Genomic DNA, 19,589 nt, shown 5'->3' on the forward strand with positions numbered 1-19,589 from the left:
AAAAATCTGCAAAAATCAGAAGAAAAATTCAGCATGAAGATGTTAGCAGCCTGTATTTCTGTGGGTTTGGTTCATTTCTTCACTCCACGCATCTTTTTTCCCGTCCCCCTGCTTATTGTTTATGATTCTCTGCCTGTCTTCACTCCTCGCCTCAACCGTACTCCCCCTAAACAAACCCCACCCCCACCCCCACCCCCCCGGCTCTCCGAAGGCAGGGTCTGGCCACACAGAGCCACTAATGGGCTCTCTAACAGGAGGGCTGGCAAGAGATGTGTGAATGCACCACAGCAACACCACCACCACACAGAGCGGTGAGAGGCACTTTCAGCCAGGAGAAACACAGGCAGCGCAGCAGCGTTCCACATATTTTTACTCGGATGGAACCAGGAGAGGGAGATGTGTCATAGTTTCAAAACATTTGCACATCTGTGTGTGTGTTGCTGAGGATGTGCGTGTATGTGTCAGATATGAAAGCGTGGAAGAGGTATGTGTTATTGAGGGGTTACACAGCCCCACGAGACAATTTAGTGCTTAAACACAGCTACGCAAGAAGCGGAGGACGTTCTTACATCTTAAGTCTTTTTAAAGACTTATTTATTTAATATCAACCAAGATATTTTTCTTTTTCAGATCTTGGAGTTGTCACAAAAGATGAAATGAAAGCAGAAAGTAAGGATTTACAGATTTATGCACATGCTTTTTCAAAGGAAATATGTTGTTCCAGATTATGAGTCATCAGGAATTATGTTAAAATTGGCAGATATGTACATTCATATACTTTGCAGTCTTGGCAGTTTCTACATCGCATTACCAGAGAAACGGAGAATATAATAAGCAAACGTATGCTGCTCTGTGGTGTAATGGTGGAGGAAGGAAGCTAATGCAAGTTAATAGAATTTCTCACTACAAGCTCTTGGGATTGCAGTCCACGAATTGGAATGAGGATGAGTCATACAATTTGGAGGCAGCCGGTTGGTCCTTTGTGCCGCAATATACACACATTATTGAGCCCCTGCCCCCGGGCTAGCACACACATAGACACACATGCAATCAATCATCACACATGGAGACTTTTTTTTCGATCAGGCTAATAGCGTTGGTTTGTGCTTTGCACGACAGGTTTCCACGGCACCTTCCCTCTGTAATCTTTGACAGCTTAAAGGAATGTCCCCATGCCCCTGCCCTCAGACATGCTTCACACGCGTACAAACACTTAATTGGCTTCAAATGCCATCAGCAAGAAAAAGAGATGAAGATGGGCATAGGAGAGAAAGGCACGGAATAGGAGAGAATGGGGGATCGGAGTAGAAGCGGACATGAAAGAAAAGCAGGAGACAACTGTCGGAACAGATGCAACAGGGAAGGAAATCCACCAGTAGAAGCATTGACCGAACACCCAGCATCCTGAGCACCTCTAGATGCCCCTTATTGGCTGCTAAACTAATTAGCACAGCCTAACTTTGAGGCCGACTGATTACGCTGCAAGAACGTTCACAAACTCTCATTTCGAATGAGTCAAGATTAAAAAGGGGAAACTGCATCTGTTGAACGCAGCCATTAGCATTTTCCCCCGAATCCTGTTTACAGTGGCAGTAAGTTAGACCTGCTACTGTCCCAGTGGCATTTCGCTGCCATTTAGCCTAAAGAAGGCATCATCACACACACATCTAGAGGTAATTAGTCCAAATATGAGGCTGTATTCTGTCGTTTTCAAAACGTCACTGCATGCTAAGATTGCTCCATTAATGGTGTTGAGGTGAGCTATTTGCATTAATCACTGCTGAGGAGAAGCAGTCATAAATGCTTCATAAATGCTTCAGGTGCATTGTTTGGTTTGACACTTGATGTGGAGATGCAGGGTTATTCAGGCAGGAGGAGAGAACAGAAGACTGATGATGATGCGGCTCCGAAATTACATCAGAACTTATGCAAGAACTCTACCAGTGTTTTGAAGAAGAGTTAGTCTGTGAGGATTTGTTTAGGGAAGGGTTTGACATTTTAGGAAATATATTTATTCTTTTTTTCTAATTTAGGGTTGGTTGAGCAGCACTTACTGTGTGTTGAAAACTCTGAAAATGGATTTTCTCTTTTAACTTGATTCTATGTGAACACAGAGTTTCACTTTGGGTTATTTAATAGGATTTCTGCTGTTCTCATAAATACTTCATGTCACAGAGAAAAAGCCCTGACCTTTCAGTAACCTTTTGACCACTTTGGGGGGTCAGGAACAAGCTTTAAATTCAAATATGGCTCGTCAGAAACGGTTAAGAGCATTAACATTCATTGGAGTTATGCGTCTGGTCACCAGCTGAATAAATGAAGCACAGCAATCACACTTTATTTTTTCACCTCTGAAAAAGTTTGTCTGTTTAGCTGCTAAATGTTCCACGGTGCCCTGAAGATAGTTGCTCACGATTTGCGTTTGTCATTTAGCGCTTAACATCTGTGCTCCTTTATCCTTTTTCACCTTCTCTTCTGAAGACAGCTGTTTCTTTTGTCTGGAAATTAGGTTCAAGAAATCGGTGACAATGAACCAAAACCAAACAAAAGTAAAGTTGCAGGCTGCACCTTCAATACAGAAATAGCTTAAAAACCTTTTTAGGCTTTAGAGTTGAGAGGGACTGTTGAACTGGGTGCTATTTCTCCTCGAGTTTGCCACTAATAGAAACCCCTCACAAACACTGCTGATGTAAAGATGTTACCAAAGTAAAGTTACAAAAGTAACGCTTAGTTAAATACTTATTACTTTTCATTGTGCTGTAATTCAAAAAGGTTTGCATCCTTTTATTTTGAAATGACAACAAGAGTTAATCAACCTAATATTTAACGCACATCAAACCAGTATAAATGTTGCTTCATCAGAAATTAATTTAGCTACATTTTTGTAATTAATTCATCAAGGGGCATGCAAAGCTGCAGGCTAATTTAATTTCGAGCCTTTTTTGTTACTTCTGATGATCACGGAACATTTTTGCTATAGCTGAATGTGCATTGTTATTATTTTAGATTATTTTCATCCCCATACATGCAATTTCAATGCAAGGGGATGCACATTTTCGGACCCCACATTGTATGTTCAGAGACTACACTGTGTATTTGCATATGGCCAAAGGTAATGATTCTGGATACAGTAAATAAATCTCCTCAAACATTTTCTCTGTTTTCCAGGCGAAGCATGTTGCTCTAACACGAACCCTGACGCCTAGTTAAACACAAAATGCTAATATCTCATTCCCTGCAGCAGGAAGGAGCAAAACTGATAAAACTGGAACTAAACCTCTGTAAAAAGATGCGTCTTTAAAGCAGTTTAGGGGACATCTAGACAAAGAGGAGAGTCAGCAGGTACTTTGCCTGAGCTCAGGAGATGATACATTGGTTTATAAAGGAATCTGGTTCAGCTTCAAGTTTGGGGAGTAGGGCATATTAATGTTTTTGGTGGCACAAAGCGTAAAAAAGTAAAGTGATGAATTGGGCTTCATAGATTTTACTTAGTACTTAAAAAAAAATAAGTTACTGGTTTAGAAAGTCATTCTGTTTATTATTATTGTAAAAGTTGGTAAAACGTATGTAAGCTACAAGCATATGATGATGGCTACCTAAACATAATGAATGGAGCGGGGGGGGGGGGGGGGGGGGGGTGTTCAAAGGTAATACAATCCCCCATAAGAACACCTAGTTATATAAATCGTACACTTGTTTGCTTTTATCTCAATACAAATGTTCAGTATGTCATGCTGTGACCTTCCAGCCTCACAAGTTGCTGCACTCAACTGTTGTTCACCGAAATAAACTTACAACAAGAAAACTCGAACTTCAGACAGAGCCAGTATAAAGCCAGACCTACACTTGAATCTATGCATCTCTCTCAGCTAGAAAATGAATAAACATATTTTCCAAATTTCTTTAATTTGTGAAGTCTTTCCACTGCAGGGTATTGAATAAAAAGTCATCCAAACACAACATGTCTAGAACTAAACCTGTATTTCTTCTTCAAAAAAAAGATTTTCTTTCAACACATAGAGAGCTATTCAAGAAACACGACAACATTTCAAGATGCACAACCAATTTGCCATTTTGAATGCGAAACATCTTTGTTCAATATCACCATCAGTTTCTTTTTACAGTTGAAAATTAAAAGTGCTTGCAAATGCATTACAGTAATTTTGTACAATGATACAGATTCAATTGTTATGCTCCACAAAGGAAAGCTGCCAAGCACTACAACAAAAGCAGTGTTGCGTTAATTCAGGATCATAGTAGGAGGCTCATACAGAAATTAATTGAGCATAAACAGCAGTAAATGCTTTTTAGCACCTACAATGCAAAAAAAAGAAGATAATTGATTGATTTCAACACTTTTTTAGCTCCACACTCTCTAGAGTTAAATCGAAATTTTGAAATTAATTTAACATCTAATACTATTTAATACTCCGTAAAAACAACTTCTAAATCTCACTTTTTACACGCAGATGCCACACAGCGTATGATGAATAACAGCTCTGAAACAGGAGTTGCTCTGTCTATTATTCATCAGTCTGTGTGTGTTCACTGCATTCGGCAGCTAACTGTTTTTTTTTTTGGTTTGGTTTTTTTTTTTTTTTTGGTTTGCTTAGGTGAGAGCATGTGACACAAGAAATTCATAAGTCAAGTCCTGTTGCTACTTTGCTGAAGCAGTTGCTAAGATACTAGTGTGCTTGATGAATTGACTCATTACTTGAAGCAACAGTTTCATGAGTGTGATTCAAGTTCATTGCTTCCCTTGCAGAGAGATTTCTCTTAGTTATCAGCTCGATGTGCACGTTCAAAAGCATCTCAAAGAGAGGATGATTTATGCAATAATATAATTGGCAAAGCGTAATTGAATCATGGGTAAAAACTTAAAGGATTTTGAAACGTACTAACTTTTAAACGGGCAGTGGAAATGGTCACCTGTCCTTCTAGTCTTACCAAACACCTTTAGGCCTGTACAAAAGCAATCAGCTTTCTATTGCCTCCCGCCAGCAATCTCAGCTTCAGTGGCATTAAAACTTTGGTGGCCGTTGATTAGGTTCAGTCATTCAAGTCGGTTCAAGCGGAACTTTTACATTTTAGAGTGGCCTGTCGTGGCTTTTCTTCCGGCTAATAAAGGAGGCTTGATTGAGTTCGCCCATCATATTTGTGGATGAGCCCTTTATCAGTCCCACTTGTCCTTTCTGCATCTTGAGATCCTGAAGAAGGGGGTTTTAAGGGTAGAAGTGTGAGCCTCTTAGTGCTGGTTCAAAGACGAGTGTGTGGTCTTCATGCAGCCACACTGAAGGCAAAATGGCAGTGGCTTGAGACTGTCAAATATCCACAGGTGTGATAATCAGAATCAAGTTTTCACACATTTTCTCTGGCGCAAAACTAGTTACTATATAGTAAGTGAAAAAAGGGGAAAAATACCACGAAAGAAATTCCAAATACAGACCATGGAAGATATGCACATTCAAATTATACGTAGAAATCGGCAGGGAACAAATCCATCCATGATGCAACATATTTCTAGAACGGAACATTGATAAAAAATGATGTTAGATAAAACTTTACGACTTATGAGTAAGATGACAAGGATTTACCACATTGAGAGTTATTATTTTCAATGTTACTTGACTGATTTGAACGTTGTGGGACAGAGTAAAAGGAGACTTTTCTTTTAATCTATGCATTCTTCTTTTTCAAACTCCATCTTAAACGGATAATTACACTGGGGATTAGAACACCTTGAGACTGGTAAAGAGCTCTTTGCAACAAGCCCCATGGTCACACTGAAGACCATGAAAACTTTTAGTCTTCAGTTCCAGCCAATCAAGACAGTTTATGAGATTTCCCTCAGCAGTTTCTTATCAGCTATGCAGTACATGTAAATTTAGTTGGTTTTCCATACAGCTGACTCCAGTATTATCATGCCACTAAATATTAAGTTAACAATCGGTATATTTCAGTTGGTCACAAACTACTTGCCAGTGTTGTTATTATCAGCAAGCTGTGTGGTAAACTGGTGACTTTTAGTAGTCATAGAAAATCTAAAAGTAGCAAGAGTAATTGTGGTGGATGTCATTTAAAAGCAGCAAAGTCTTTTTTTAAGGTTGGCTGGGTGTCAAAGCACAGGACTCCGAAATGAGACACACTGGTTTGTTTCCCATTTCATACCATTAGTCAGTAATGTTACTTTAAGTCATGTTACTCAAGACTATGTTGGGGGTGTATTTGAACGCAGACCATTATCATTTCCTAACCATAAATGTCTCACGTTGTCGCCTAAACCTAAACTGTGTCTTTGTTCCAAAATCAAATAACGTGGCAGTGCCTAAAATCTTAAGTAAATATGGCCGTTGATGTTAGGCAGATAGCATTTAGATGGTTTATCAGTTTTTAAAATGTTAAAACGAACCACCTACTGCTGAGAATGAGATGCTGTTGAGACTGAACCAAACAGTAAAGTTGTTTGCCTTGAAGCCATAATAATGAGCTAAAAGCTGTAAAACAGTATAACGGCCCCTCTCATTTTACAGGTGCTCGTTGGACTCGCTTTAATACAAATATGTTGAGTTGTGTAGCTTTTAATACTATAAAGCACCACTGGGTTTTTACAAAATGTTCTCTTAGGTTTTTAAGGAACTTGTACTGTGTAGCTCGTTACAGGGGCGGATCTAGAATTTCTTTAGTGGGGTGGCCAGACTGGGGCATACGCTCAAAATAGGGTCGCACATGGAAAAGTGTTAAAAGTTTTAAACGCAAATTGTAAAACTTTTTGGGAGACAACAAAATAGGCTGTTGGTGTGTTTATAAAGTCTTTGTTAAGTGTAAGAAATGTCAAATGCCAAGAATGCCAGAGGTCACATTATGTTAGAGAGATGTGATAGCAATGGGGTCATTGTGTCAAACATCTGCACGTAAGACGTAACCAGAGCTGTTTCTGTTAAAACAAAAACTTTTTGCTATGTGTCCGTGTTGCACATATTGTTTTGTGATAACAAGAAATTGAGTTGAAGAGGAACAAACTATGTTTGAAAAGAGAAAATATACATTCCTGGACATTAAGTCCCTTGTGGGTTTGCAGCCGACTCTTGCACAACTTCTGTCCTCACAGCGTCTTTTTAATAACAGAAAAGGAAAGGCTGCAGGCTTTTTTTTTTTCCTTTTCCATCAGGTTTTGCAATTCCTCTAGGACCTTTTTCTAAGAGTTATTTTCCGTGGCACATTTGATGATGCTCGTGTTGATTTCGTGTTTGAAGTTTGTGTTTTTGATGCTTGTGGCTCCTTGGAGACAATGTCACAGGGAAGATAAATCACACAAAACAAAAAACAAAACAACCAGGAAAGAAAAGTGTAGGGTTGCTGATAAGAACTTGCATGAATGGTAGCTCGATGGTCAATAGCAGTTTTTGAAGACTACGGGGTCAATTTTGCCCAGACTCAGTCGTGTATGAGATACTGCGTCTGCTGAGATGCACCCGGGATCAATTTTACCAACATTATGCTTTGTTGTGCTGAACCACTTTTTGGCTATGCATAACTGCAGATGGAAAGACAAGTAGAACATTGCAGACTATTTGTGTCTCTGCCAGATCAATAAACAAATTCTCTCTCTTTTTTTTTTGGTTTCTTTTTGAAGAGCAACTTGAGGAGGATAAATTGCACAGTAACGGAGGTAAAGTATTGTCATTCGAGCTCGGATACACTCATTTGGCTGCTCACCTTCAAGTTTTGCCTCTGTTCTTTCGTTCTCATTCAACTGAAAGTTCAACTTTGGAAGAAGTCTGTTTGTGTTATGACTCATGCGGCTTTGCCATGTTTTGTTTTGGTGCACTCTTCCATTTCTGTTATTGTCTTGCTCCATCTATTCATACTTAACCTGCTCTACCGTGGCATATTTGAACAGTGCTACTGCACTGCTGATGCATTCATATCAGATAACTGCAAAGTTAAATCTTCATTACCTAAATTGAGCACATTTGCTGTTTGTAAGTCTGTCTGCTGCCAAGATTACTCTTACCGCTGCAATCAAGAGATAGAGCTAATGAGTGTTTTAGTATGAAGTGCATGGCAAGAATCAATTAAGCTTAACTTAATATATTACACAGCCATGTTCACCCAAATTAAGAAAGAACACATTTTCTCACTCATCCCAAGTGGTTTCTCAACATGTGGATATTTTCAGTTTTATTTTGCCAATTTTTTCTGCTGCAGCTAGTAGCTCCAGTTAAAAAGTGTGAACTCTATGGATTATACAGAGTAACTGGGATAATGTTTAAACCACTTTCAAATTCCATGTTCATATGATGCAGAAAGTTCACAGACAACCTGGGCACAACTATATGCTTAAGAAAATATATCCGGTTGTGATGCCGTGTGATCCCCTGTAACATGCATTACACAGCAGGTGACAATCAGGTGTTTCACTGGTATTAACAAAGTTTTCAACTCTGCTGCCTTCCAACAGGAAGCCAGGCCAAGCAGGACTGGTCCATTCAGTGGCCCACCTCTGAATCGGGCAAAGAAAACACTCCGGTGTGCCAGCCAGAGGCCAGTCAGTGGATCCGGTTTCAGCTCTCCCAAAGCCCCAAAGTCCAGTCCAAGTACAACCAGCACATGTGTCAAAGTCCCCAAGCCCTGGCGCCCCCTTTGTACGCGGACCGACTTACCGTCGACAACCCTGCCACAGGGCTCTTCCCTCCCTTGGACTTTGGTCATCGCTCCCTACCCCCATCACCCCGCCAGAGGCATTTTGGCCACACGCCTCCTCGGACTCCCTTGGTGGTCAACACTATGACCCCACCTGGCACTCCCCCCATGCGGCGAAGGAACAAAGTAAAGGCCCCAGGAACGCCACCTCCACCAAGCCGCAAACTCATCCATCTGCTGCCAGGCTTCACCGCTCTGCACCGCAGCAAATCCCATGAGTTCCAGCTTGGGAACCGTTTGGATGACACACAGACACCAAAGTAAGTCTATCTAGATTTTTAGTAGCAAGCAGTGTTGCCTATTTTGGAGCTTTGTTTGTTTACTTTATTGAACCTGTCCATTCTGGACATGTCGCCAGTCTAGCTCATTGCCACAGAGAGACATACACAGACAGACAACCATTTGCACCCATGGGCAATTTTAGAGTCATCAGTTTACCCTAAAGCTCATGTCTTTGGACTGTGGGAGGACACCCTCGCAAGCACGGGAAGAACATGCCCCCGGACGGGTATAGTGTTATAATAGCAAGTGATCGTGCTTTGTGTTTTTTCTCCATGCTATCTAAATGAGGTTTGAATAATGAATTTAATGATGATACAACTGGCTAGAAATTAATTATTGTTGTTTAAAAATGCCAGATATTAGTAGTTTAGTATTGAGCCTGTGTGGTTCTTATTGCAAATTATTTTGTTTAAAAAGTTTATTGGAGACATTTAATGTCATTTAGTCAATTCCAGCAAATGCATGCCTGAAGCAAACATTCAGAGGTTTTCGACCTGACTCACTCCCTGATCTGTACAAGATCTCGCACTGCAATTCCATCGGATTCACGTAGCACAGAAAAGAAGTTGGGGCCCCACCTGTCCTTTCAGCAGGTTTACTTTCAGCAGAGCCCAATCAGATTAATTCCTAGGAGGACATTATTGCCCGTAAAGAAGCGACGGCCTGTCGGTAGAGATAAGGGGCCTTGGGCTGAGTTCCTGACCAGCCATTTCTGTGTCTGGAGCTATGCTGATCAGATTTGGCCACAAACAGGGTCTACCACCGCTAGATAATCAGGAACCAGAGTCTCCCTCAGGAGAGCTGCACTCATTTTGATAATGCCATTAGATGACAGTGCCCTATCACTGCTACCGTTGGTAAGTTAATATTTGGGAGTTTGTCTCTGCTTTTACGAAGGCCATCTGGGTTATATTTGGTGTGTGCTTGGCCGAGGACAGGGATACAGCCCCACATGTCCGCGCTTGTGGAGCTCGTGCGTGTGTCTCCGCGGTAAAGAGTGGATCATAGCTGCATAGAATAGGCTCAAACGGCATTAGAGAATTGATTACCGGTCCCCGAGCGCTGATAGACTGCAGGCAGTGAGTTGAGCCCCCGTAATAAATGGGCTGTGTGTGCCTGGAAATGTTGCAACGCATTGAGAAAGGGCAGATCTGCTGGCTTCTGATAGCCAAGTACCTCTCATAATACATCATAATTGGGTGGAGGATGATGCTGGACAAGTGTGCATTTCACTGGATTCAAGACTGACAGCTTATACAAAACTATGTCTTAATAAATCATCCATTAAGATTTCTATACCTTGTGGTTCAGCACGATAAACTGAAATACCAACCCTAATAAAATAAATACATTAATACAAAAGGTTATTTCATACTATCCATTATACTATGGTTGCTTTCGTGATGCCTTGTTTTTTTCTATTATTTAGACGTAGAAATGGGACAACTACCCATTGTACCCTTATTACCGACCCTAAGATTTTAATAAGCTAGCTCACGGTGCTCTTTAGGTCCTAATTTAATATTCTTAATGGCCAGGACACAATAACCAGGGATTACCCTTTGAACCTTGAAAGATTTTTTTTTTTTATCCCTTTATCTTAATGAGATATTGCCTAATATCTCGTGCGTGTCAATGAGATATTGCCTAATATCTCATTACCGGAGAAATAATGCAGAACAAAGATTATTTAGCTGAATGTGCAAGAATGTTCAGGAAAGTGATGGAAAACGGATACAGATAGATAAGTGACATTTAATTTTATGAAATGTAATAATTGCTTATTGTCCTTTTGCCTTTGAAACATTCAGGTATTTCTATTAACGTAAGGGATAAGACACCACTTAAAAATAGTATGTTACTTTTAATGAATATATGCATTATATATATATATATATTATCTTAATGTAGAGAAGTGCTGTTAAAGATTTGTGTGACAAAGCCTCATTAAAAAGTGCAGACATATTCCCTTCAAAATGTTTTAGAGCAAAGCTTTTCCTTCTAACCACTCACAGAATTTCAATTCATTCTGTTTGATTAGAAAGTTTTGGAGCATTCTTATTTATTGTCATGACCTGAAGTGCTAAGTGGAGCGTAGCAGAGGAGCGGTAGCAGAGCAGGGAAGACAGGAAAGACTTTGCGTGTCATGCGAGTACAAGCTTCAGTTGCATATTAACAGCTTGCTTGGAAGTTGACAGAATCCTGCAGCATAGACTGACCAAAGTGCTTTAGGTTAAATAAATAAAGGAATAAAATACAATAAAATAGTGAAGACAGGACAGGGATGAGGGAGAGACACCAAAATACAGAGTATTACAGTAATCCAGCTGTGTGGTGACAAAAGCACGGATTACTGTCTCGGTGTTTTTTTTTTTTTTTTTTTTTTTTTTTGACAAATAAGATTTAACTTTTGTCTTAAGTGAAAGAAGGTGGCTTTTACCACTGCACTAACCTGCCCATCCAACCTTAAACCACTGTCCCAACTTAACACCAGATTTGTGACAGTAAGTTTCACAAATTGTGTCAAAAGCTCCAGGTCTACAAGAGAGGGGCTTGGAGCAAAGACAATAATCTCTTTTTGTCATTAAAATGGAGGAAATTGGGAGCCATCCAGACTCTTAATACCTCAAGACACCCCATCAGTGAGCTTACGGAATAGCCATCCCTATTGTCTCAGTGGCAAATACATCTGGGTGTCGTCTGCATAACAGTGGAAAGGACAACTGTGCTTTCTAAGAATGGAGCCAACGGGGAGCAGATAGAGGGGGGAAAAAATGCAGAGGCTCAAAAACTGAGCCCTGCAGGACCCCGTACGAGAGAGGAGCAGAAGAGGACTGGACGTCATCAACTTGAAAGTAAAATGTTCTCTCTCCCAAGTAAGACCTAATCCACTCCAGAGCAGTGCCACGAATGCCTGGCCCCTGCTGCAAGCGACAAATCAAAATGTTGTGATCCACCGTGTCAAAGGCAGCAGGTAGATCCAGTAGAGACAACAGAGTCCCCAGCATCTGTAGCTAGGGGGATGCCATTAGCATTAGGGGAGGCCTCAGCAGTGCCGGTTCAGTGCCTTGAAGAGATGTCAAGCCAGACTGAAAAACCTCAAGAATACAGCTGTCTTCTGGAAAGTCCCTGGATACATGGAACAAAAAACAGCTTGTTCCATATGCATTAACACAAGGAGGTTTCTATCAAGACTAAGTTGAAAAATTCTGTACCATGCTTTTATTTGTGCACGTATTTGTGTAAACAGTCATTTCTTTCAACATTAGCCGCACTCTGCTTTGTCTCTGAAAGTTGAATTAAGTGACGTCAGGGGCATAGGAAATGGTTCGCTAATGTTCAGTAGTCGCTATTGTAATAAACATTAAAAAGGGGGGGATACACTGCACAGGCTGTTTTTCAGATGCTGTACAGGCGCGTTTCTCCAACTGAAAATTGTTTCAAGGCACTTTGGTTGTAAAAACTTGAATAATCCGGTCCCTCTGTGTCAGCCCTCATCTTCTCCTTTATAGCGTTGTGCTTCTTGGTTTAATGTGTTTGTCTGTTTAATAATGTGTTTTTCTTTCTCTCAGTGAACCAAAAGCTGGTTTCTATCCCACCATAGAAATAATGAGCAAATTGGCTCTTTACTGATGTGTTCGGGGGATCTTTGGATCCAACAAAAATCTCACCCCCAGCAGAAATAGCTGCCAGTTTTTGCAAGTTGTAATGGAAAGCGAACTTTCACCTGTGTGGGGAAATTGGAATCTTCTTTCTCACCACCTGTCAAGAGCAAGTCAAAACATATTCTGCAGTGCTTCAGAAGTGATTTGGTCCATTGTCGCCTGAAAAAAGTATTTGTGTTTGGCTAGATGGTCGACTGTCTTTACTACTCGCTCTTTTTGGTTCTAGCTGTTATGACTAGGCATTTCAAATAAAAAACATTTTATTTGATCTCTTTCTATAAAAGAGTAAAGCCCAAGTAAATGTATAACACTAAACAGTGATCAGCGATACAGTGATAAACCAGTTATTATAGCACATTTCAAATGTATTTTTCTTCTGCTTAATAGTTAATTGAAAGTACAGCAATCATATATATTGATAATATTTTCTTACCACAGTGTGATTTCTGCAGATTAAACTTCTAATTCATTTGCAGCAGATCTGTGGATATGTACTAGATGCTTTGCATATTCTAAATGGTCTAAATGGTAACTCAGCTTCTTGGTTGATAGAAAAAAAAAGACCTGACATCCTCATAACATAACCTCGCCAATTAGTAGCATCTGAAGTCAGTTACAACTCTCCTTTTTTCTACAGTGAAAACCAGTGAAGTCGTCGTACATACTTTTATTTTTGATTGGTTCAACCCTACATTAGGATCTACAATGCCGAATTTCTACTTAGATAACAGAGTGATGTAAGATTGATTCCTAAAACTTGGAAATTATTTTTGTATAATCTACAAGTTTTTTTTTTTTTTTTTTGGTTAAAAGCCTAAAATACAGTATGAAGGTGGTCAAGGTTTTTCTGACATAAAATTAATCAATAAATAACCGACTGCAATTGTTTAACTTTTAACAAATGACCACAGTGGTTGCCAAGAACATCAAGCTTCATCAGGCCAGGGAGGATTTTGCCCACTAGTCCATCTTTACAGGCTATTTGTAATTTTATCAGGTCAGTGAAGACTTTCCAAGAAGAAGTGCGCTAAATTAAATTACAAATTAGAAGATATTGTAACCATAATGTCATGTAAATGGGTTGTGGTTTATTTATAGCCCAATTATAGTTTTGTTTTGTTTTTTTTTTACATTTGGCAATTATTTAGGCTTCAAAAATCATGAAGTGGTGCTCATCTGTGCAGATTATCCTGCTGAACAAAACATACACCACTATATTATATCTAATACTATATATTTAAAAAAATATAAAACTAATGTAACAAAATAAGTATATATATGTATATACTTCTGTTTGTTACACAACTTAGTTTCTGCAAATATGCAAATGTCAATGGAAAAATCAAATTTCAAGAGGGAACCAGGGACATGCTAACTTCCAAAAAAAAAAAACCCAAAAATTCAATAGCCCCTTTCGGACCGCATAGTGACATAGCATTTATTTTTTATTTGTATTATGAATGTTGACAGTTAGGGCAGCAGTGGTGGAGTGGTTAGCACTGCTGCCTCACAATTTGAATCTACCTGCCGGCTGCAGCCTTTGGGCGTGAAGTTTGCATGTTCTCCGTGTGCTCGCGTTGGTTTCTTCCAGGTTCTCCGGTTTCCCGGCACGGTCCAAAGACATGCGTGTTAAGTTAATTGGTGACTCTGAATTTCCCGTGGGTGTGAATGTGAGTGCGAATAGTTGTCTGTCTGTGTATGTCTGTCTGTGTTGACCCTGAGACAGACTGCAGATTTGTCCAGGGTGGATTCCACCTTGGAGACCCGGAATGACCCGGAACAGGATAAGCAGTTACAGATAATGGATGGATGTTAACAGGTATAAATACAGTAACTAAGTTAAGTATTTAATGTATTTAAAAAAATGACCAATATTACACCTAATTGTTTCCATTTGATTCATTCCACCAGAGTTATCTTAAAGCCAATGTTCATCTGCAGTCCCTCTGGCAGGTCACATCAAAAAACACAAATACACCAACGGAACAACAGGAGTCGAACCAACACAACAGCTGTAATCCTCTCCACCCTTGATTTATCAGAAAATTGCCTGGTTCTGGCAAAAAAAAAAAATCAAGATTTAGTTCACAGCTTAAGGCGAGTATGCCGTTCAATGAAAAAGCATTAGCTTTACAGTCACCTCTCTTGTTTACTTCTATATGAATTTGTGTTGACTACAAAGTAGAAATACACACTCCCCATCCTATGATTAATGAGCTGTATCCCAGCATGAAAAAATATGCTGAGTCATGGGATGTTGCCAAGTTTAGGGGAATTTAGGGAAGTAATTAGTTTAAAATTAGTTTTGAGTCATTCAGTGTATGTACGCGCACAATGAACGTTCATGCATAGTAAGAGACTATATTTCATCGTTTTAAGATGCTGCTTTACATTTGTATTTTTAATAACTGCTATAGATGAAACAAACAAAAACTTTACATATTTTCTTATTAAAGTATCAGATTCTAGGACCGTGGTGACATTTGATTGCCACGTAAAATCCCAATGTAATGAAACTAGAAAAATAGTTTATTTAAAGCAATTTCTTTAATTTGTTATGAGGTTACATTACAAAAAAATGGAATCATATGAGACTAGGCCAAAGCATCAAAACACAGACACGGAAATCTTATTATTATAGAGTTAAAAAAAAGATTTATTCAAAGACACACAGCACATGGCCTAATGCAACAAACACTATTTGAAAAGAACTTAACAGACTTAAGTACAGGATCATATCATTGGGTGATAAATACTGTAATCTCCAGGCTAAATCACAGTCTTCTCGTCATCTGTCAAAAAAATATGCACTGTCAACACATCCATCCTGGCAACCATTTTTCCCCTAAAGAGATTTGCCAAAGACAGTTAAAGACTACAGCAATATGACATCAATACTGTGCCAGTGTTGCTGTTTGGTTGGGTGTGATGACTGAAGTGTCTGTCAGTGGGCTGTAAAAATGTCACGAAATGACTGGTAACCTTAACTGACATGATTGATTGCGTCCAGAACAAATCTATTTTTAAAATGCCAAGAGTTGTAAGTAAGGCGGGGCTTGGTTTTTCAAAAGCTTTGAGTATCCTACGTCGTTGTGCTCATGGAGACACAGCAGTAATTACAATTGCAGTAGTAATAAGAACTGCACAGGCTTTATAAGAAATCATTATTTACAGGAGCGAGTGACATAATGGGACACACACTATCAGATGTAGACACTAATACTAAGAGAGAGTGTTTGGGTTCATGGGGTGTTAACAAGACAGTCCAAGCAGATTTAAAGCAGGTATAATGTTTAGCCAAGAACTGTAGTAGTATTGTAAAATTCGTGGGCTTTGGCTTATTCTGACTAGTGTGCCAGATACCCGGCTCTACTTTAAGTTCTACTGTAACTTAATTAAAAACTTCAATTTCTAGTCAGAAATGCAACGGGAATTTTATTTCGTTTGTGTTGCAGCCATCCCATCTCTCTCCCTGTCCTGTCTTTATTGCTCAGCCACATCTCTCTCTCTCTCTATGCCCTTTTCAAAGCAGAGAGGCTCTTTGGACTGGAGTGTCAATTAATGAACCCCGTTGTCTATGTTAATAAGTAGTAACATGCGCGCGTGGAAAAGGCCAAGTGAGTTTTGAGTCTGCCACAGTCCCACTTTGGCACGTCACGCCAAGATCGTTCTGGAAAGTGGGCGTGTTTGTTTTTCCACGACCTCTTGTCTTGCGTTCCCCCTGCCAGTGGAATCTGTAATATCATACAGTTAATGCCACCTTATGAGACTTTCACAGCTTTTTGAATGTTAAGAACTTTCATATTGAATTGGATGTTTGCTAATAAATCACATGGCGCCGGCGGTTGGCATGATTCACCCTCTGGTTCTCTCAGGGTAATTCTACCATGAAACACCCAGGGGAAGCAAATTTGCATCATTTCCATGACTAATTTAGCTGTTTGCTTTCACTGAGCTGGTGTACATATCATATATTTCACTCCCCCCTTTCCCTCTCCGTTTCCTTTTCTTTCTTTCCTTACCCCTCTCATTATGTCTCTTTTGAGAACCTGTCAATGTGTTATTTTCTCACGGTTTATAAGATCTCCAAATTCAGTCAGAAAATACTTTTCATATGGCTGTTGGAGCGCGGAGACAAAGGGTTGAGTATTTCATAGAGAGGAGGACGTCTACAAGGTGCTACAAACTTAAATGTATGATTTGTGATCCAAAATGTAAGATCAAACCCACAGGTCTGGAACCTGTTATTAGTTTAGAAGAGATTTGTAGGCGTTTTAATATACAACTGAATATAAGTATTAATGTTTTCTAATCATATGCTGTAAATTGTTTTGACATCAGCAAAATGTATGAAAAATAATACACGTTAATTACATTTTCTGTTTATTAACAAAAAAAAAAGAAAAGAACTCTTTTAAAATTCCATGATATCAAGCCAATGGCTCTTTGCTGAAAGTACAAATCTGCAACATCCGCTGATGAAACACTACTGAGGTCGAAAAATAATTTATTAAGTTGTACAGAGTTGTTCTTTGGGGTGTTTCTGATTCCTGAAGATACAATCCAATGCAATGACTTTGAGGGCGATCGTAGATGACTCATAGTTTCATGGCTTGGTTGGCATGAGAGTCTTCCGGTTGAATCACCAATAAAAAAGATGTAATATGTTGGAAAATTGCTGGTTCTTTGATAAAAATCAAAGGCCCCATTCTTTTTTTTTTTTTTACAAAAAGTACTGATCTTACACGTCCTGAAGTGCACTTCATCTTACACGGCCCGAATGACAAAATCACCAACAAATAAACCATTACCCTGTTTTAAATTTAGTTACACGTGTCTTTAAATGCAGGCGGAAACTAGTAATTACTCAAAATGAATTATCACTCAGATTGTTGTCGGGTGATATCATTCATTTTGTTTTTTTATTACAGTAGTACACATTTTTGTAGCTTGTATGTGTTTGCTTGATTTAAAAGTTTGGCTCGGTTAAATTCTTCCCCATTATAAAACATTCAAAAACCTGAGGTCTGAGTGATAATTATATTGTGTGACCACAAACACCCAAGTCTGGTGGCCCTGACATCACCAAGACTTTACTGCAAAGTCCGGATTATCTCCACCCAAGCTCATTTGTGAATAGAGGAGGTAATACTCCGGCGAATTCACATTGAGTGAGTGGGCGTGTTGATGACGTTCATTTTCTGCGACTGCCTCCAAACTGGGCAAATGCGAACAACTGAAGGTGAAGAACTCATTGATTCATCCCATCCATCCATCCATCCAACCATCCATCCAATACCTTTAACCATTTATCCTGTTTGCCATTTATCCATAATGTCACGGTGGACTGGAGTCTATCTCAGCTTTCACTGGGCGCGAGCTGGACTACACCCTGGACAGGTCTAGCCAGTCTGTCTCATCAGAGCTTTATTTAAAATTCAGTGTGGTGGTGTGCAAAGGTCAAATGCTGAAAACGTGTCATTGTTCCCATATTTATGAACCTGACTGCATATTATGTAGCGCCTTGCTGTGGTGCCATGTTACCCCCAACACATTTAGGGTAGCTAAAAGCTAACAGCCGTTAGTGGGCACAACATGAGGCCCGTTTGGGTTCCTGAACTAATCAGAGAACGGCGGACAGTGGTTCACAGGTCTGGAACCAGGCTAATCTGGTAACATAGATTGAAGCAGAAGTACCGTTGCTACCTGCAGTTTAATACACCTTGTGCACTGATTTAGAACAGGGATTAAAGTGTTGACTGGAACTACGCTTGAGCTGTCCAATATGGGATTGGACAGACACTGGGCAACCAATCAGTATTTTCAGTCGCTGAGGCAAAATTTCATTTTAAAGTGTGCATTTAGGTTTGCTCTGCTCGTGGTTGTACATATAGAACAGCCTCAGGTCTCAGAGGTCTAGTGCAATCAGAGTACAAAATGTTACATAAAGTTGAAAGGAAAAACATCTCTACTCTATTCATCGACTGAAATTCCTCCTCACTGGTGCTGCTGTGCTTTGTTTTGAGGATCGATCTGTAACGTGAAGACACGTGGAGAATTAAACTCCGCAGTAAGTATTGTCTGGAAATTCAGCTGGCATCAAATCGATGCCGCCGCTCCCCACGTGATCTACGTGACATACGGCTCGGCTTTTCCCCAGGAGACACACTTTGTCACTTTCTCAGACGACCTCTGACCCCCTGAGGATTATTGCTTCCACATGCTCTGCAGCGTGGGACGTAAGCTACATACTTAAGTGCACTGCACAAAGCCATACATGTCAGACCGTTGAAATGTGTATTGGTGTGTGTGAAAGCAGCTGCGTTGGTGATGGCTTAAGGGAGAATGTGAGTGTGTATTCTCTTTGGTATGTAGACCCAAGCTCATTCATGTTAATCAGGGCTTTGGCCTCTTGGCCATTAATGACAAGTCAGGTGGAAGGGGATGTCAACACAAGGCCCTTAAAAGCCAGACGATGCTATCCATACCAGCCTCCCATCTATCAGCTGTAATGAGTGCTCATCCTAGCCTCCAACCAGCAGCCAAGAAATTGGAGTCATGATTATGAATTTATATGAGAGTTTAGGAGGAGCGGCTAGCCCGAATGCCACTGTTTCAGTTAAAAAATGGATTTATTAGGCTGATGTTATATTTCTGTCATTTGTGAACAAGCGCGAGCTGGTTTAGGCAGATAACAGGATTCAAACGGGTGATTAGAAGTTACCCTGTTGTGTAACATTTGCCTATTCTTGCCAAAGAAGATGGAAAAGGGCATCTCGGAGACATTAAACAGAAAAGTACAGTAGCATTCACACAGTGCTCAGAGCATTTACCTAATTTTGTGGAAATCGAGATTTGCTTTTGATGGAATAACGTGAATCTTAAATTTAGTTTGTTTGTCTGATGATGTAAAACATACAGCAGCTCGGATAGTAACCA

At 39.9% G+C, this 19,589-nt stretch overlaps 1 protein-coding gene across 5 annotated transcripts in view; it reads left to right on the forward strand.

The window, feature by feature from the left end:
- The window catches only part of ksr2 (kinase suppressor of ras 2), a 101,301-nt gene that overhangs the window by 18,772 nt on the left and 62,940 nt on the right, over nucleotides 1–19,589 (forward strand). For 4 of the 5 annotated variants that reach the window (XM_067520973.1, XM_067520970.1, XM_067520971.1 and 1 more), the window contains exons 4-5: nucleotides 7,634–7,669; nucleotides 8,462–8,963. In XM_067520973.1, coding sequence (XP_067377074.1) covers nucleotides 7,634–7,669; nucleotides 8,462–8,963 — 538 coding nt within the window. The remainder of the gene's footprint in view (nucleotides 1–7,633; nucleotides 7,670–8,461; nucleotides 8,964–19,589) is intronic. The other variant, XM_067520972.1, reaches the window with a different exon arrangement.

Source organism: Channa argus, chromosome 11 (assembly GCF_033026475.1).
Source record: "Channa argus isolate prfri chromosome 11, Channa argus male v1.0, whole genome shotgun sequence".
In the NCBI taxonomy this organism is placed as follows: Eukaryota; Metazoa; Chordata; class Actinopteri; order Anabantiformes; family Channidae; genus Channa; species Channa argus.